At 41.3% G+C, this 21,172-nt stretch overlaps 1 protein-coding gene across 3 annotated transcripts in view; it reads right to left on the reverse strand.

The window, feature by feature from the left end:
- The window catches only part of LOC116264111 (small RNA 2'-O-methyltransferase), a 34,902-nt gene that overhangs the window by 11,575 nt on the left and 2,155 nt on the right, over positions 1 to 21,172 (reverse strand). For 2 of the 3 annotated variants that reach the window (XM_031644109.2, XM_031644108.2), the window contains 3 exons: positions 14,132 to 14,221; positions 1,293 to 1,738; positions 933 to 1,190 (listed from right to left, as the gene is read on the reverse strand). In XM_031644109.2, the coding sequence (XP_031499969.1) occupies positions 933 to 1,190; positions 1,293 to 1,738; positions 14,132 to 14,221 (794 nt within the window). The remainder of the gene's footprint in view (positions 1 to 932; positions 1,191 to 1,292; positions 1,739 to 14,131; positions 14,222 to 21,172) is intronic. The other variant, XM_031644110.2, reaches the window with a different exon arrangement.

Below are 21,172 nucleotides of genomic sequence, written 5' to 3' on the forward strand. Positions count from 1 at the left end.
ACTTCTTCCACACAAAGCCTTAAAGAAAATTTTACAATGAACAAAAAGATTTCACATGAACATTTCTGTTAAAAACTTCTAAATGCACCCTTCTTTCTCAAAAGGACAGGTTTTTGATCGATTTCTCAGAGCCACTTAATACTGTTCTGGTAAGGAACAACCATAATCACAAAGAAAATTCATTATGACTAATTTCATTAAACAGACCAATGCAAAGACAATGCACATACAAATCAGCTTTGAGTAGATACCAGAAGGCAATGCATGTTAAACCCAGAAACACTCTTCAAAGATCGCATGAAGATAACTTTATGATGTTTAGCTGCTTTAGACAAATCCAAATTTTTAAAACAAAGACGTTTAAGTAGAATGACACACAGAAGTATTTAACATACATGAAGAAGACAGTTTTGCCTTCCATTTAAGAGTAATATCAGATTCAAAAAATAACGATAACAATTTTGAAAATGAAATACAAAAAGATACATATAAGTGACTAAAATGAGATTATTACAAAACATTTGATCCACTAAGGGGAGACATTATTTTGACACAAACACAAACACAAGAAAAACAAAAAATACTTTTAAATGTTTATTCTTTGATAACTCAACCCTGGCCAAGGACAGGCAAGCTAACTAGCGTTGGTGACTGTGCAGCAATCATAAGGTAATATAATATTATCCATGCTGAAACAAGCCAATTTAAATTGTAAATCGATCCTACTTGCTTCCATGATTTAAGCAACAAATCTGAACATCAACTTAATACAACTTGCAGAATGCAATACAAGGAGAAGAAATAGTAGAAAGCATGAAACAGATAATCAATTCACCATAAAAGATGCAATATAAACTCTACAGGAGAAAGAAACTGAAAGAATCAAATGTAGAAAGGCAAAACAGACAATTTATGTATTCTGAAATCAATACCTGTAATAGGAAGCCAGGGAGATACTTTCATGAAAAAGGCTTCCAGCAGATCTCCATGTGTAACCAAGAGCTGCTAAGATGGCATCGCCATATACTGTTTGCCCAGAGAAGTAGGAAGCCCGCACATTTAGAACTGACTGAAGATCAGTAGTTTCTTTAACAGTAGACAGATCTTCCACACATGAATCATAATCCAAAATTGGATTATTTGGTACAGGAAAGTATAATCTAATCTCAGAGGAACTCTTGCCAACAGCCCTGTGGTAGCAAGAAAGCACAACCATTACCTTCACTATTCCTGGTGATCTTTTAATGCGCATGAAATGATTTGCAGTTCAAGAATGTTAACCTTTTTCTCACCTTGAAATCAAAACTTGAGAAGAATCAATGACACCAAGCTTTTGGGCAATAACATCAACATAATATTCATTAGCAGCAACTTCAAGATGAAATGCTTCAACAGGTTTCTTCATACAGCAAGGAATAAAAATAGCTTCTGTCTGGATGTTTTCTGTTGCTATGAAATTCTTTTCAAACAATGGCTGGATCCCCCCTGAAGTTTGTCTTGATATCCAGAGTTTGTCCCTTGAGGTATAGATAAAATTAGACTGTTTTGCAGCCTTCATTGTAAGTGCCAAAGGTATTAGTGGATCAACTTCAGCATTTGGGTTGATGGACTTGCACAAATTAAAAAGCTGCACATCACAGACAGGAAAGACAGAAGCAGGCAGCAAAATCTCGACCCTTTGTCTTTGTAGAAGTGCTGCTTCGAAGTGGGCAACTAACGGATGAGATGATTTGAGAAACTTGACCACAAAACAGAGATAATTCAAACATTAGAAAAGTTAAACTCTTGACAAAAGAATTTGAAGCAAGCTATATGGTCTATAATTTATAAAGCATTTGCAATAGTTCTGAAATAGCCTTCAAGATGATCAAGCAAAGAAACAAAGGTTGGATGTATACAAGTTCGGGCAGAATGGGGAAGCTCAAATTTGTCCCCGTCATAACAAACTTGTCCTGAACATGAATCAAGCTTGAATTTTTGCAGCTCAAGATTGGCATTACCCAGCATTATTGAAACAGAATTTGGATTGTCAAAGCTCGAGCTGAGATGGGTAGCCAATCTGAATAGCCAAGTCGAGGCCGGTAAAAAAAGAACTAAATTTTTTGCAAGAAATATAAGTTTTGAACACAAAACCATTGTCTGCAACTCAGGACGCCCATCAAACACATGATGCTTCACATGACAAATGCCAAAAACTGTTAGCCTTAAGCGGACAGAGCGCAATTACTCACGCACGCTGCTCTTGCGAAAGCCCAGCCTTCACACCTTAAGATTGGTAATTCTATTGATGATTAGGGTTAACTCCCCTAAACACCTTATATACTGTGATCCTAAAACATGGGGTGGGTTATTGAGGTCTACCATCTACCCGACCCAGTTCCTAAACTGACTCCACATAGGGGAGATCCTGCTTCTATGGACCCAATAACAGACTTTCCCAACCCACTAACTTCACACCTAGCAATACTCTCCTCTTATAAATTACACCTTGTCCTTAAGGTGTGAAATCAGGGAATCGAGTTTGTATCTCTGCGGGCTCCCAAGTAGCTGGTAGATCTTCATAAGTATTCCATTCAGTGAGCCATTCGGTATGAAAATTTTTTCCCCATCGCACTTTCCATGTTCCCAGCCTTTGGTAAGGATGCAGCTCTGCTGGCTCGGCTAATATGGGGGCTGCATTCCTTTCTTCTATTGTGGGAGGACTGTAGCAAAGCTTTAACTTGGAAATGTGGAACACAAGGTGAATAAAACTCCCTTCCGGTAAGTTTAATCATAAGCCACTGTCCCTATTCTCCTCTTGATTTGATAGGGGCCAACGAACCTTGGTGCTAGTTTAGCAGTTCCTTTTTTAACTGGTCGACCCAGTCCATGGAGAGGGCGTCAAAGGAAGACCCATTCCCCTACTTGCCGTTGTGTAAATCTCTGTGCTTCCTATTGTATTGGATCACCATCTTGTTCCTGACTGTTGCTAGATGTTGTTTCAAATCCTTGAGGACTGCATCCCTGCATCTGAGCTGCACATCAACTTGTTCTTCTCTCGCTGAGCCTGGCTGAATCTCCTCACGTTAGGTAGGGGGCACCCATACACATGTCCGAAGGATGCGGTCCTCATTGAAGAGTGTCATCCCGTATTGTATGCATATTCTGCCCAACTCAAGTATTGTAACAACCCGACCCGTTTCTGAGCTCGGACCCCTAGTCTGGCGGATCCCAACCAACCCCCTCCCTAACAATTTCAGCTCAAACCCCAAAAAGGCTAAGAACTGGGACAACTATCTATTTAATAACTCCCTTTATAAGCCTTGAAAGATCTCTCACAATCTTTCAATATGGGACTAATTTTTTGGGGTGCTACAATACACCCCCTTTAAGGCACACGCTTCCATGCATGTGGGACCCTAAGTCCGAGTGTTGAACCAGCTCTGATACCACTGTAACAACCTGACCCACTTCTGAGCACGGACCCCTAGTCTGGCAGATCCCAACCACCCCCCATCCCTAGTAGTTTTGGCTCCAACACCAAAAAAACTAAAAACCAAGACAACCATCTATTTAATAACCCCATTTATAAGCCCTTGAAGATCCCTCACAATCTTTCAATACACAATTAAATTTTTGGGGTGTTACAAGTATTTTGCCCACAATTTGGGGCACTGTTCCATGAAGCAACAGAGGCATGTTTCAAGACTCTTGTTTACTATCTCAATCTGGCCATCTGACTGAGGGTGGTAGGCTATGGACATTTGAAGTTGGGTGCCCTATATTTGGAAGTCTTCCTTAAAAAATGAGCTGAGAAATAGGGAGTCTCTATCATTGACTATCAAAGGCATTCCATGAAGTTTTCCCATGCAGCATGGAATGCATTAGCAACCATCTTGGCAGTGAAGGGATGAGCCAAAGCTATGAAGTGAGCATGTTTAGACAAACGGTCCACCACTATTAGAATGGCTGATTTTCCACGGGACTTAGATAAGTCTTCTACAAAATCCATCGAAATATCTTCCCAAATCCGGACCAGAATGGGCAATGGCTGCAAGAGACCTGCTGGCTTTCTGGTTTTTGATTTATTCCATTAGCATGTTTCACAGCTCTTGATATAATTTGTAATCGTCCTCTTCATGCCCGGCCAATAAAATGAAGACCTCACCCTTTGTATGTCCTCTCCACGCCCTCATGGCCAGCTGCTGGAGAGTTATGAAAGTGCTCCAGTAATATTGGAATCAGGTCAGATTTAGGGGGTATAAATACCCTGCTCTGGTAATACAAATATGGCTCACGCCATGAATAACCATAGCTCCTTGTTGTACTGCTGTCAAGCTGCTCCTTAATGGTCTAAACTGAGGCTGAGCTCTGATGCAGATGTCGAACTCTATCCCAGAGTTCAACCTGCACCTGAGACAAGACCATTAAAGATTCAGCTAGCTGATTCCCTGCTCGAGACAGCCTGTTGAGCACCTAGCTTTCCTTCCCTTCCCTGAACTGTATTTCGAAATCAAAGGCCATGAGTTTCATAATTCAGCGCTGTAATGACGGAGCTAGAGACTGTTGTTGCAGGGAGTATTTGAGATTGTGGTGATCAGTCATCACCCTAAACTGCTGCCCCATAGATATTGCTTCCATTTCACTACTGCCAGCACAATAGCTGTTAGTTCTTGTAGGCTGACTTGGTCTTAAATGTGGGTCCTAATGCCATGCTGAAAAATGCCACAGGGAGGCCCTCTTGACTGAGGACTGCACCCACGCCATGGTCATTTGGCAAAAATGCATTTGCATCCCTACGAAGTCCCATACTACCTCTCCCAAACTGCGCAGCCAATGGACTCCCAACACAAGGTCTGCACCGGCCATAGCTAAAGTGAATAGCTCCACCAAAAATTTGTGGACTTAAATGTCCAGCGTCTCCTAGGAGCATCTGCCTTTACATTTCAGCATGCTTCCATCGCCAACTACCACGTTGAACACCGGTTGTTGTTCCACCATGTAGCCCAAGGCTTTTGCTGATTTCTCCGGTATGAAATTATGGGTAGAGCCTATGTCGACTAGGATGCTTACCTTGCGTCCTCTCAGGAGCCCTTCCACAAGCATCAATTGAGGTACCTCATCCCCCGCCAAGGCATGGAGTGAGATTTCAGGTTGTAAGTCAATCAACATTTCTCTTATCGCCTGTTCTTCCAGTGCAGCAACCTCATCTTCCGTTTGGCAGATGTTCCTCTTCATCAAGCAAGTACATATGTAATTTTCTGCAGGTATGGCCCGACGACCAGGGTTGGTCGCAATGGAAACAAATCCCCTACATCGTTTGTCTTTGATTTGTTCTGGTGTCGATCTTTTGATTACTTGTTTTGATGTTGGAATGGGTTTAACATTGAACGCTGGCGGAGACGGAGGCTCTATCCACAATCCTGGTGGCTTCATATTCATGTCTGTCGCGTTCCCAATTCTGTTGAAGGCACAAAACGTATGATGTTTTTCTTCGACCATTCGCACTACCTCAAAACAATCCGGAAAAGAGTGAGGCTTGGCCACCTGCACCTCGAACTTATTTTCATCTTTCAATCCCCTTATGAAGGCTTCCACTAACGCTTCGATTGGCCAACCCCTGACCATATTGTTGAGTTCCTCAGAGCGCTCTTGATAATCCAAAACTGATCCTCACTGCTTAATCTTCCACAACTCGACATTATAATCAAGGAATGTTGATGGTCTGAAGCGTGACGTCATGGCATCGTCAGTTTCGTCTGTTAGGCAGACCTAACGGCTGAGTTTCGTTTATTTCTACTGCTACTCTCTGTCTTTGTGTTTTCAGTTTAAGTGTTTCTATTAAACAACGGGTCGGGTCCAGTTAGGCCTGTAATAAACCCAACCCATCATGTTATGTTATATACGCAAACTTAAGGGAATTAAACCCTAACGAAAATTACAATTCGTGAAAGAAGCTGGGCTTCGTGCTAACTGGTCTGTTTAAAGCATGATAGCTGTTTGGTGACTCAAGGTATCAGAGCTCGGACACCATGGCAGAGAGGATCACAGCAAGAGACGTGGTAGCAACGGTCGAGCACCACTAGAACCAGGTGGAGGCAGCGAAAGGCGGCTTGGAGGGGCAGATGCACCTGATGGACCAGCGCCTGGACAAGATGGATGCAAGCATGGAAACTCTGATCGCTGAGCAACAGACGATGGTGACCCTACTGCATGAAAGTCTCTAACAAGGTACCCAATGCTCCCCTAGTTCAGAGCAGGTGCAGACTGATGACCGAAGGGGACATACCTAGCCGACGAATAGAGCAAGGGGAGTTGCCTGGAAACCCCCGAAGATGGAATTTTCGAGGTTCACAGGAGACAATCCCGTTAGTTGGGTTTTCCGACCAGAATAGTACTTCGAATGCCAAAGAATCATCGAAGAACAAAGGGTGAATCAAGCAGCCTTCTACTTTGAAGGAGCAGCAATCAGTTGGTATCGCTGGCTGATGTTGCACCAGAGGATGCCGGATTGGGAAACCCTAGTCAAGGAGATCACCGCTTGCTTCGAACCCTCAGCCTACTTCGATTACAATGCTGAGCTCTTGAGAATTAGACAGACAGGCGTGGTGGTAGAGTATCAAGAAAATTTTGAAGCACTTACGAACATGGCTTGTGGCTGGCCCCCAAAGGCCCTTATTGGGGCATTTGTGGGAGGGCTTAAGGACGAATTACGAATCGAAATACAAGCGATGAAACACATAACCTTGTCAGAATGCTTCGAAGTTGCTTGCACAGTGGAGGAGAAATACCGACGACTGCACACCACAGGCAGGACTTGGTTGGATGCGAGGAGCATTCAACGAGGACCGATGAAGGCAGAAACTCCCCCTTATGCAGCGACACGGACCAAGCCTGGCAACCTGTCTCAACAAGTCGTGAGGCATCTGACGCCCGAGCAAATAAAAGAAAAATGGTGTCAGGGCTTATGCTTTCACTGTGATCGACCCTGGGCACCAGGGCATAACTGCAAACGAATACACATGTATCTTGTAGAGGAGGAAGACGAACCACCAGACGTTTGAGAGGACTCTCCCATAACCATTGAAGTAGCAGCACCTACGGAGGAGACGACACCAGAGATATCGTTGCATGCCCTTTGTGGGAGATGAAGTTCCTCAACTAATGCCAGTGGAAGGTAAACTGCATGGTTGAAGGGTTAGTGTATTAATAGACACGAGCTCAACTCACAATTTCATGTGCGAGAAGTCGGCCCGAACTCTAAGGTGCAGCGTGGATACACAACCAGCTTTTAACATCGTGGTAGGCGATGGCAGCACACTGAAGTGCAAAGATAAGTGCCATCAGAAGACGTTAGAAATACTGGGCCTTCGGTTTCCAGTGCAGTTGTATACCCTTGCCATGGCAGGTGTTGAACTGGTACTGGGCATCCAGTGCTGCGTGGAATTGGGGAAGTGGTATGGGACTTCGTAGGCATGAAGATGCAGTTTCGGGGACCAACAAATGAACCGCTAACACTCGAAGCGACCCCTAAACAACCTTGCGAATAAGCCTCGGCTATGCGCCTAATGAAGGGACCGACTGCCTCGTTCCTCCTATCAACACAGGTGCCACTTGATGCTGACGATGATAATCATCACAAGACAAAAGCCTACAAAACCACACTGAGCAAACTACTGAACGAGTTCCAGCAAGTTTTCACCGTTCCAACGACGTTACCCCCTACACGAAATCACAAGCACAGAACCGAGTTACAACCAAGATTGAACCAGTCAAGTCCAAACCATATCACTACAGCCGTGTCCAACGAGAAGCACTAGAGCAGCTAGTGCAGGAGATGCTGGAAACGGGGGGTTATTCAGTCGATTTGGAGTTTGTTTTCGTCGCTGCCCTGCTGGTTAGAAAAGACGGCAATTAGCGGTTTTGTGTGGACTATCGTGTGCTAAACGCCATCACCATAAAGGATCGGTATCTGATACCTGTAGTGGAGGACTTGCTTAATGAAGTACATGGGGCGCACCTTTTTTCCAAGCTAAATTTATGTTCTGGCTACCACCAAATCAAAATTGTTAGAGGACATTCCAAAAACTGCTTTCCATACCCACGACACTGTCATGCCATTTGGGCTGACGAATGCACCTTCCACCTTTCAATCACTGATAAATGACTTGTTTCGCCCCTTCTTGCAACGATTCGTATTGGTATTTTTTGACGATATTCTAGTTTACAGCAAGAAAGATCAGGAGCTTCTTCAGCTCCTGCGAGCAGTGCTGCAGTGACATCAACTACATGCCAAGTCTTCTATGTACATCCACGGTACAGCGAAGATTGCTTACCTAGGACATGTGATAAGCCAAGCGGAAGTAAGCATAGAAGAAGAAAAGGTCCAAGCTGTGAAGAACTGGAAAACTCCAAAAACAGTGAGGGAGTTGCATGCATTCCTTGGACTCACAAGCTAATCCATAAGTTCATCAAGAACCATGGCCTAGTGGCTGCCCCTCTTACGGAACTAACCAAGAAAGGCAGGTTTGCTTGGGGGCCGATGGCTGAGCAAGCATTCCAACGGCTAAAAGAGGCAGTTACAATAGCTCCTATTATACACATGCCCAATTTCTAACTTCCGTTCACTATCGAGTCGGATGCATCAGACTTTTGGGGGGGCGGTGCGCAACAGCCACCCAATTGCCTACTTTAGCAGGGCGATGGGAGCGGCATTTGCTAGTAAATCCACCTATGAGAGGGATTTGGTGACCATAGTCCTAATGGTGCTCAAATGGAAATATTATCTTATGGGGCAATGGTTTGTACTCTGTAATGTTGACTAATCATTGTAGCCTTAGATACTATCTTCAATAGCCTTCGCTGTCCCCAACGCTTCAGAAATGGATACTTAAGCTAATGAGCTTTGATTTCGAAGTCTGCTTTCGCAAAGGTAAGGAGAATGCTACTGCCAATGGTCTATCCAGATCCTTCGAGCAACAAAACAGCAGCTTGCTGACCATATCACTGGTTCAAACTCACGTGTGGGATCAGATTCGACATGCACAGAATGAAGCAGAATCTGTAAAGAAAATCAGAGAACAGTTGAGGACCAATGCTCTAAAAGTCTATGGGTTTGAGTTACTTGTACCATAGAGGGCGCATATTCATTCCGCCGGAGACAGCTCTACCCACATTACTGCTACAGCATTATCACAATGAGCAAGCAGTAGGCCATGAAGGCATGGAGAGTACATACCGTAGGCTTCGTTCCACATTCTATTAGCCCGGGATGAAAAGAGCCATAAGGGACTTCGTACGAAATTGCGACACATGCCAAAGGAACAAATTTGGGATCATGAGGCCAGCAGGACTCCTCCAGCCACTTCCCACACTTGAGTTCATATGGGAGGATTTATCTATGGACTTCATAGAAGGACAGCCATCATCCCGAGGGAAATCTATCATTCTGGTGGTTGTCGATCACCTATCCAAATATGCTCACTTCGTGCCCGTCCCACCCCTACACGGCGAAGACAGTGGCCCACACATTTCAGGACCATGTAGGGAAGCTTCATGGTATGCCCTGAACAATAACCAGTGATAGAGATCCTATCTTTATTAGTGCTTTTTGGAAAGAATACTTTCAGTTGCATGGCACAAAACTACAATTAAGCATTGCATATCACCCGCAAACAAACGGGTCAATCGTTGTCTTGAGACATATCTACGCTGCTTTGCTGGACAACGACCTCGATTATGGGCAGACTACTTATCATGGGCTGAACTTTCCTACAATACTAGTTGGCACTCTTCAACTGGTGTCACCCCATTTGAAGTAGTTTATGCAATGTTGTACGATACGTACGATACGGGTCCGATACGTACGATACGATACATATCTTTTACAAAATACGATACGATACACGCCCTGTATCGTACGATACGGGCTGATTTCAAAAAATGGGGGTTGGAACCCCCCTTTTCGAGTTTTTTTATAAAAACCTGGCCCTTCTTCATTTTTAACTTAGAGATTGTGCTGCCGTGGAGGGAAATTATCGATTTCCATTGTCAAATCATTGATTTTCAAAATGAAATCATCGATTAAACCATGGATTTGTGTGTGGGTGGCTGATTCTCGTTGGGAGAAAAGAGGTTTTTTTAAATCGTGAAAATGAAAATGAAGAAGAAGATGGAAATGAAGATGAGAATGAATATGATGAAGATTATGAATGAGAGTCAAGAGTACTTTCATTTTATAGGTATTGACATTGAACATTTTCACAATTTCATTATCATCTTGTGATGTAATACGTAACATCTAAAACTTGTTTTTTGATGTGGCATCCCATAGACTTATGGACCTTATTACTTATAAATCTATGTGTTTTTTATGAAGAACATATTATTCTTCTTTTTTACTGATTTTTTATTAATTTTTTCCTATTTTTTCTGATTTATTAAAATAAAAGAATACGGTTACAATACATTACGATATTTTACGATACAATGTATCTTAAAGCCAGACCGATACGGCTTACGATACGCTTTTTACAACATTGAGTTTATGGCTGAATTACACCAAATATACGGCGCTACCAACTAGGAACTACAAGAAAAGAAACAGTGGACACACAACTCTGATGTCTCAATGCCATCCTTAAGGACCTCAAAGTGTATTGTTGCACACAATCGTATGGTCCTCCAATACAATCACCGACATCGTGATCAGATATACATTGTGGGGGACTGGGTGTATTTGCACAGACCTCCTACCCATGGAGCAGGATATCGACAGCTAAGAGGATACAATAAACTTGCTCCTAGGTACATTGGGCCATACCGCATCATCAGGCGGGTCGGGACTCTTGCATATGCAGTGTTGTACGTATCATACGATATGGGGTTGTGTCGTATGATACGTATCGTCGCGTTTCAAAATTGCGATACGATACATCACCTATATTGTAAACAGGTGGTGTATCGTGTCTGTATCGCACGTATTGTACGATACAAACACTATATCGTACGATACAGTCATGATACGTTGCGATACATTACGATACAGTTGCGATACGTTAATTTTTTATGACTTTTCGGTTTTTTTCTATTTTTCTGATTTATTTTTAAAAAACTACGATACAATTACGATAGGTTATGATATTTTAAGATACAACGCATCTTAATGTCAGACTGATACAGCTTACGATACGCTTTTTACAACATTGCGCATATGAGTTGTTATTACCATATGGAAGCAACATCCATCCAGTCTTCCATGTATCGAAGTTAAAGCCCTGCCCACAACCACCACTCAAGGAAGAACTCATTTCAGAGCCTTGATGGAGGACTAGGTAACTGCCTTCCCTTAATCGCAGATTGGGCATTCGCACCACCAGCCATAATGGAGCAAAGACCATTGAGTGCTTAATAGAATGGAACCAAAATGATGGCAGCACAGCCACCTGGGAAAAGGCAGAGGACATCACTCTCTGATCTTCAAACTTCACACCTTGAGGACAAGGTGTTCTTGAAGGGGGGAATTGTTAGGCCAAGACCTAACAACTGAGTTTCGTTTATTTCTGCTGCTACTCTTTGTCTTTGTGTTTTCAATTTAAGTGTTTATGTTAAGCAACGGGTCGGGTCCAGTTAGGCCTGTAATCAACCCAACCCATCATGTTATGTTATATACGCACACTTAAGGGAACTAAACCCTAATGAAAATTACAATTCGTGAAAGAAATTGGGCTTCGTAATAACTGGTGTGTTTAAGGCAGAACTCTATGAAGAAGGAGACTGATAGCTGTTTGGTGGCTATCACCGTCCACCCCAACTTACCCTGCTGCAACAAGAGCCATCGGTAGCAGCGTATAGCTGGTCCATCGAAGTGGATGGCTGCATACCCGACTCGTTGGTTACTGGAAAGCCCGTGGCACTCAAAAAACTGTTCAGCCTTGAAGATCCTACTCAACGGATCACCTCTTGGAAAACGCAAAAATCCATACAGGCCTGCTTCCAGAGTGCCCTGTTCCCACCATAGACTTTCAAATATGTCAATCCCCCTGATGGCGGTGGAGGGAGAGAGGGGGGCAAGAAAAGGAGGGGGTTGGGGGCGATGGAACTCATAGCTGGTGGTTTCAGTTCTCTCGGTACTCGGTGATCTTGTGACTCTGCCTGCTGCAACATGTCCCTCGTCATCATCACCAAAGCATGTTGATCTGCCATGAACGCCTGCATCCTACCTTCTGCTTCCTGGTTCTGGCGCTCAACTGTGTGCAGTCTTTGGGTCATCAGCTCCATAGTCTCCTCCATACGCTCCCTATGAGCTTCCACAGCGGCCATTACATCTTGAAGTCACTTTTCTTTGTTAGCCATAGATCTAATACCAATGTTAGCCTTAACCTATAGAGGGCAATTACTCACGCACACTGCCCTTGCGAAAGCCCAGCCTTTACACCTTAAGATTGGTAATTCTATTGATAATTAGGGTTAACTCCCCTAAAGACCTGATATACTGTTATCCTAAAACATGGGGTGGGTTATTGAGACCTACCATCCACCCGACCTAGTTCCCTAAACTGACTCCATGCAGGCAGATCCTGCCTCTATGGACCCAATAACAGACTTTCCCAACCCACTAACTTCACGCCTAACAAAAAACACATTTTAAAAGTGTAAACCAAGTATGAGGATAATGTCATCTGTGGTATAACTACAGTTAACTCTGAAATGCACCCGACTGAGCAGATGAATCATGGTTATAGGAAAGACTAGTGTAAGAATGCACTCAATCTTCACAAAGATCGACCCAAAACTGAGTTGATGTTCCAAAAAATATCTTCACAAACAGCACACAGACTCTCTCTCCCCTCCCCCCAACCCCCAATCTTTCATTTTCATTTTGTTGGCCTCTTAACATAGCATTAGATCAAGTGTCTTGCATGCAAATATTATATTCGTATCTCTAAATTGAATGGATCTATTTGCATCTGCAGTTTACTTTAAAGTTAAAGTTTCAGGTTCACTTCTCGATTGTTATTTGCATTTGCACATTGCCATTTGCAGGGTGTTATATGTGCTATATTTGCATTTGTGGGTTGATGTGTAATGTACTTTATGCTGGTTAAAGTTGTTTCTAGCAGGATTTGGACTTCACTCAGTTAGGCAGAACAATAACCTCATACACATTCAAGCAATGAGTGCTAAGTTCTGCATAAAATGAATTTAAACCAGACTGCATTTTTTTAAAAAACAAGTATAGTAATACCTAAAGGTAGAAGAATTATATTAAAAACCTTTAAAAAATGGTGCTTTTTTTGGACAAGTGCTTAAAAAAGTCATGTACTTTTTAGGATCTCCAAACTAGAAAAGATCCTGAAATATTTGCCATGTTGCTTGTTAAGTAGTATCATTAGTTATTTAGCAGCTGATACATTAGTTTGACTCACAAAAGTAGGAAAAATGTGATAGCATGTAGCAAATCCTTGTACTAAAATGTTCTTTGCATGCTTTTCACTCAGCATCTTTTTTCCTTGAGTTTCAAGAAAAATGTTGATATTTACCTAATTTCTCTAAAATTTTGTATTTCGTTGCTTTCACATTTGCCGTATGTTCTTATATTGAGTATATCTCATAATTTGATCATTTGCATGTATATATCTATAAACTTTTTTATCTTCTTTGGGAAATATATGCACAGTAAATTGTTCAAGTTTGAGAAAAGAATACAACGAATGAATCCAGCTTCGCAGCAAGTGTGTTGAAGATCCTAATGACAAAGATAAAAAAGGAAACTTAATATGTAATTATTGCCATAAAAACTTTCAGAGGTAGTGTTATAACTTATAACAACCCGGCTCAGTCCTACATTGGATCCAAGCTCCTAGTCTAACAGGTTCCAACCTGCCCTCTACCAGCAGCAGTTCCAACTGAAAAAGAACTTGGCAGCAGCTTCAGTTATGAGTTTTAAATTGTATTCAGTACGAAATGGTAAAGTACAGTAAGCTCTAAGCCTCTAACTAATAGAGATTTGACTAAGTATGTTCTTCCTTTCTCCTTTGAAGAATAAGTTGAATGATGCATCCATATATTTTTTAAACGTTGAGAAAATAAAAAACTATTGAGAATGAATTAGAATATGGTTTGAAGCCAAATATAATAACAAATTACCAACCTCATCTTTAAATAAGAAAGAAAGGCGTGAAACCAATTTTTCCCATTGCTCCTTCATTGTAAGGGTGCTGTTTGGTAGTAGGATACCAAGCTGCAAACAGAAATAAGAAAACAAGCAAAAATTAATTAGATGAATAATATCACACCATGCTAAGAATGACCTTCCAAGAGAAGTTCATAAAAGCCATCTCCAACTCCCATATTTGAAAACATTACAACCTTCTAGCATTGTCACAAATATCATACAAATTTTTAACAACAATAATTTTGTGCCCCAGAATTCAAAATAGTTTGGCCAAAGAAAACTAATGAAGATCTTATCCCTGTCACACGCTGCACATTCGATGCAGTCGGGCAATATTCCCAAGAAATGGAACAGCGACTGCCTGAGCAGTAAATGGATGGCTGAGCAATGGTTCGCATTTTGTAAGCTAAGAGGGCCATAATAATGGTTTCACTTAGAGCCTTGCATAGTAGTTCAATGACTGAATGAAGTCCATAAATACATCTTGCCAAATCAGGTCTGGAATACGCAGGGCCCGTAGTTTCTAGAGTGTTCCATACTTGGTTTTCCAACAAACAACAATGCCAAATATTACTTAAGTTATGTGCCACATACCGGGGCACCAGAAAGTCTGTTACAGTCAGAATTAGGTTGTAAATTTCCCAGAGGATGAGTTTGATAACCAGGTGAAACACTGAAGCTGAGGGGAAATTGTATGAGCTTCCCCTGGTTGAAAGTTACCCAGTGAAATCAGGTCCTCCTGGTTGAAAACTTTCACCTGGACACTCGTGATACCTCGAACACCAAGAACAGCCGTCTGAGCAGCAGGGACACCATAGACATCCTTCTTCTTCTTCTTCTTCCCTTTTGTAAGGTGAGGTCCAACCACCATCTCTCTCTTTTAGAGCAATCAAACAGCGTCATTTCTCTTGTGCATGACACTTCATTGCCCCTGGTCTTGCCATCATCGACACTCCTGGTTTTCGTTGTGCCCTGCAGCTTGTCTATGCAACAATATCGAAGCTCCGCCACGATCCTAGCAAGTTCTTGCAGCAATCTCTCATCGGGACATAAAATTTCATAATATTGTTACTTCTCTGTATATAGGCAATTTGGTTCTAAAAAACAATGACCAGTGACATTCACATGTTCGCCACCCATCTCCATTTTGTTGCCCTCCTTCAGAAGCAAATACCGTCACCTTCAAATGAGGAAATCAAGCCCTTCACTGCTGTAGTCCATTCCTTCCATCCATTCACCACATTGTATAGTATATATTCCCTCTTCAGTCTCCTCTTCAGCGATGACTAGCACCCATCCTAATTTAATGCCTTTTCTCTTTGTTGTTGTTTGACAATGCTGGAGTCCTTTGCCTTAAGTTGGTATTTCTCTTGGGCTTGGGAAAAGTTGAGGCTGTATGTATTTGATGAAATGTGTAAGATCTTCTGAAGAGATTGCACTTTCATACAACCGTAGCCACACCTAGTCATGATCTACAGCAGCATTGACTTGTGTCCATTGTCATCTCTCATCTATTCTTGCGCACATTAGCATCATCACTGTTCAGTTTTTCTCATCAGTGTATTACTTTTCTGGTTACTCTACATTGCCAATTATTTTTTATTTTTCTTTTATGTGAATGTTACTGTTGACCATTGAGTAATATATATTGCTGATTTGTAGTATTTATTTTTTAGTACATTATTTGTCACTCGTATATTATTTTCCAATCTGTAGTATTCATTTTACTATGGTTTTGAACAGGCAGATGTTGCAGTAATTATTAACCCTTTGTAAATTTGGCATAAACTTGACAGCTAGGATGCAAATGTTTGGAACAATATAAATATATCTAAAGTAAAAGTAATTAAATCTTTACTTCTTGTATCATTTCAAATGTCTGTGTTGTTTGTGATTAATCATGAGTGTCATTATCTAAAGGCTAACGATCTAGTCTGTCCTAACCAAATGGGTTTGTCATCCCTGCCATGATGTTGGAACAGCCTATTTTGAATGTAGAAATAATGACAAATGTTTTAAAAATAAATGTGTTCATAATAAAAATTTAAAATAATTTGAAATTACTTTTAAAATGAAATCAAGGAAATTAAAAATAATTTTGAATATTTTTATATCAAAGTATTTAAAAAATTAAAAATATTTGTAATGGTTGGTTAGTTATTTGCAACTGTTTTTCTCCCCTCCCTCACTTTAGCGATCAAACACCCAAAAATTTATCTAGGTGAACTTTTTCTAGTTCATCAAGAACATGTCATTTTAAAATGAGGTGAAATTTCCCCTCTTCCTCCTTTTACTAAGGGGCCGTTTGATGGATTGGAAACCTGGAATGGGAAAAAAGATTCTAGAAATAAGTTTCCTGGAATAAAGGAATGGGAAAGATCTTTCCCATTCTCATTCCGCTATGTTTGTGATGACTGAGAAACAAATTTTCTTCAAACTTGTTTCTTAGTTTGATAACTAAGAAACAAGTTTCAGGAAACTTGTTTTGTAGTTTGGTTACATTTGGAACAGCAAGGATTTTTTTTTTTTTTTTTTTTTTTTGCTGCAAGTGAGCTGGGGCGGAGCCCTTTCATTATTAAAGCAGAGAAAGAATACAATAAGGAATGAAAGAATCAAAAATTACCTTGCAAAGCAAGGTGAAACCAAGAGAACAAACAAGAGCTAAACATCCAGCTCCACATGAGAACCCAACAAAGCAATACCCACAGAGGATAGGAATTCATCTGAAATAACCAGATGGTTAAGTCTGCCCCCAATACAAGAAAACCTGTTACCATAGAGGTTAATACTCAGTAATTCTTCCAGCAACAGCCTCTTCCATCTCTCATTATTAGATTGAACTGCAATAGTATGACTATGAGATGAGATAAAATGCAGACCATGTTCAAGATGATGAAGCTCCCCCAGGATATAATCATCTTGAACAGCCTCTCCAAATTTGCAAACAATGCGGTTATTATGCCACACTGATTTCGTAATTCGTGTCACATACAGCGACTGTAACTCTTAGTTACGATTTTATTGTAATAATATTATGTACGTGGAATGTTTTCTCTAGAAAAAAAATTCTTTGTTTATTTCGGGTTACCAAAATTTCATGTCAGTACTTGTTAATGTTTTTTTTTTGTCTGTTTGTCTTAAAATCTGAAGGGTATTCCGCAAGTGCCTGACCGATTTAGTTAGATTCTTTTTATTTATGCTCATCCATTCAAAGTTAAAAACCGACTCCGTCCGGAACAGTTTTGTTCCGCCATGCACGTGGCTGCTGCAACAATATGCAAATTAAACATTGCATTGCATGACTCATTGGCAATATTCATGTTACCTAAGCAGGTCAATGAACTATACGATTCAAATACGAGACCCGCGGTGCATGTGATACTAGGAACAAAAAAGTGTCTGTCTTAACTTGTCCATGGACAGAGTTTGCCAGACAATAACTCAACAAGAGCCTCCGGACAGAATTGTTGGTGGGTCAGGTTTAAGGCCTCTACATCATTGGATAAACGTCAAGCGTTTGATTCCCCAGGTTGCTTGACATGATGAGCTGGGAATGGGATCCTCCTGCAAAGGTTTGTCCCACTTATGACTGAAGAAACAATTTCAATAGTCCAACCTGCACTTGGTTTAACCAACCAAGTAGGACAAAAAACCTTAGTTTTGAGGCGCAAGTTTAATACATTAAGCTTTTGAGCAGGCCATTCAACATTCAGGAAAACTTTAAACATGTTTGCCACACTTCATGTTTAATTTGTGAATCGTATTTAACAGTCTTTGAAAAAAAAACATGATTGTTAAAACAGACCATCCAGCACCATTTCCATTCCTTGTGGCAGAATTTTCTCCTTTTGCACCCAGGAAAAATGCTCCCAAAATCGTCTTTGGGTATGTAGCATTCCAAACCAGGATAAAAAATAAATCCATATACTCCTTGATGTAGGACAGGCAAATAGCAAGTGGCCATGATCCTCTGTCACTGATTCGCACATCTTGCATTGAGATGCAAGAGAAACTCCCAAACGTTGCAACTGCTTTTCAGTTAAAAATCTCCCAAAACTCCTAATACACGAGAACCAATTAGCTTTGGGAACACACCTAGGAATCCAAATGTTTTTTAAGCCAACTGCTTAACCCTTTCACTCTGCACAGCGGACCTTTATCGCATCATCAATTTTATCAGGATCAGCACCATTCACTCGTTCAACTGTCTTTGCTTCATTACTTGTCCTGGATTCCCCAGCCTCATACTTCCTGCTGGCGGACGCAACGGTTCGTGAGCTCAAACTTGACTGTTCCTTTTCCACCATATACTGATTGACTTCTTCCAGGGAGCCAGTATGATTTCTCCATGAAGTAGATCCCAATTTCTTGTTGTGGAGCTCAACATTATGCATAACTGCATTTCGGTTCTGCACGCTCGAACTGTGCGGATCGAAGGAAGTTCATCTCGAGCAATCCATCGACTTCCTTCCTCTCGTTAGAGCTCTTCCACTCTCCCGTCATTCTTCGCAACCCGCTGTCCAGAACCAGCTATCGGAACTTGTGTTACTATACTTGAAATCCCCTTTCCCACCACCACCACCTAAGTTTGTCATTCCTTTTTGATGAAGCCCTTGATTAGCTACATCAATGCCACCATGCCCACCAAACCCTCCGCCATACTCAATTTCCCCCAAAACGGCATCGTTTATGAAGCCGTCGCCGCGTTCTGCAGCAGAACCTGAATGACCCCAATGCGCTCCTTTAAAGTCTACAGGGCCCTGATGGTGACTTCGCAGCCTATGGTCTCAAACCTCAGCGAATGCTCATTTGTTCCAATCCGGGCAAATCAGAACATCGGTGAACTCGCGCCCTAGCGCCTCTCCGGCGAACCATGGTCCACCATAGAAAGCACCTCTCTGCTGCAAATGGTCGTGGTGGGGGAGGGTCGGAGCTAAAGGATGGCTCGGCCCGAGAGCAGCGATGGCGGGATCAACAAACTCAAGATGGCGGGATCAACAAACTCAAGATGGCGGGATCAACAAACTCAAGACGAAAAGGCATCAAAGAGGGAGAGGAGGGTGGTCGGAGGAGGAGGTGGAGCGGTCAAGACGGAGAGAGGAGCCTGTCGCTGGAAACCTCCTGCCAGGATTGTGCATCCAACGCTGCCAGCAATCACCAAGTATGTTCGGTGGAGATATCTGCCACCATATGGCTCTGATACCATAAAAGAAAGAATGAAAGAGCAGAGTAAAGACAGATTTACGTGGTTCAGTCAATTCGACTTACATCCACGAGAGATCATTTCATTTTCTATTTCATCATCCTACATCATACATAGAGGCTTTTCTTTTTATCATGGTTCCATTTGAACCGTTGTAAATAGATTTCCTTTCTATTTTGTTTTCAACTGTTTCTCTTGGTATTGGTTGGAGACGTTGAGTCCTCTTTCCATCTTCAATTCTTTTACCGTTGTCACTAAGCGTCTTCGGAAATTTTTTTTTCCACCCCCAACGGTGAAAAAAAAATTCCAGCATAAAAATTCCAGAAAATGAGATAACAGATACTTTTTTCGTCCCTTGTTTGATGGGGAGGAAATTTTTTTGAAAATTTGAATTTTTTTGATGCAGCTACAGTGCATTTCCAAGCAAGCAAACGTGCCCAAAGGGAACTTTCTCTTGGTGAAATTTTCCCTCCAAAATAGGGAAAGAAATCAAATGCTACCTGAATGTCCAGCCTTTCTGATCCATGAATTGTTTCAAATGTTGTGGAAGCAAGATTAGATCCTTTGGCAATGATAGTCATTTTTTATAGCATAGCAAGGAACCAAGGTTTCTCTGTGGAACATCAATTAAAGATTCCTGCAATTGCTTTGATGACTAAACTGATTCATTAACATTATGGTCCTCTTCAGTTTGTTGCCAAATGGAAGACATGATCTAGAGAAAAACTCTATAAGAATCCTGTTTTCTCCATTCTCTTCAAGTTTTTTGATAAAGCATCTGCAGCCTGTATTCATTCCATTTTTTTATAAACTATTTGTAACTCGTATCAAAGCAATTTTGCTTGTCCAAGGAGACACGTTCTAACCAAAACTTCAGGATGCGATGATCATTGTATATTCTGAATGATCATCCAATTGTGCACTGCAAACACTACTGCAACAGGTTATTTTTCACAGGCAGACATGCTTATAAATTTTTCTTCCATGACTTAGTATAGAAAGCAATGGAGTAACCTTGTTGAGACAACACGTGAATTGTGGTGTAAAAACAAGAAGTTCTTTTGTATATATTGGGGACCCAGTCCCTTTATAATACAAAACCTTTCAATAGGATGTTTTATGAAAATAACAGTGAGTCAGTGACTATTTGTCTATGTTATTTGTATGTCATTTAGCACTAATACAAGTAAAGAGTAGTGATAGTTCTAATTTGTGGTTTTATGAGTGAGTGTGTTTGACACATCCACTATATATCTAGACTGCTGCTCGAGGCACTTCCTTACAAATATACATTTTGCATGGTTACATACCCTGCACACTAAAACGCAATTAACTTAACAAGTCTAAGAAACAATCAAGCAGTTCAACACATAATAGGCTAATCCTCAAAAGAAAAGTAAAACGAACATTGAAAACCAATACGTACATATATGCAAGACAAATATAACAGGAAAAGTGTATGCACATTATGCAGCAGATAATTCCAGAACATCATTAACAATTATTAAAACAAAATTGAAGGCTTATAGGCATTTAACAGCACTAAAAGAAAAAGAAATAATGAACACTAACAATCAAGCAAACTAAACATGAAAAACAAACATACTATATTAAAGAGATAAGTACAAATGACTATCCAAGTCACACGGGTGCGCCAACTATGGTGGCGCACCTGCACTAGTGGCACCGGTGCGGGTGCTGCCCGACATTGCACCCGACGCGGTCAAACCGAACCAGGTGCTGCTCACCACACCCGTTCTTCTTTTCTCTTGTTTTTTTATTTTTTTTCCTCCTGGCTTTCTCTCTTCTCTCTC

Source organism: Nymphaea colorata, chromosome 11 (genome assembly GCF_008831285.2).
Source record: "Nymphaea colorata isolate Beijing-Zhang1983 chromosome 11, ASM883128v2, whole genome shotgun sequence".
In the NCBI taxonomy this organism is placed as follows: Eukaryota; Viridiplantae; Streptophyta; class Magnoliopsida; order Nymphaeales; family Nymphaeaceae; genus Nymphaea; species Nymphaea colorata.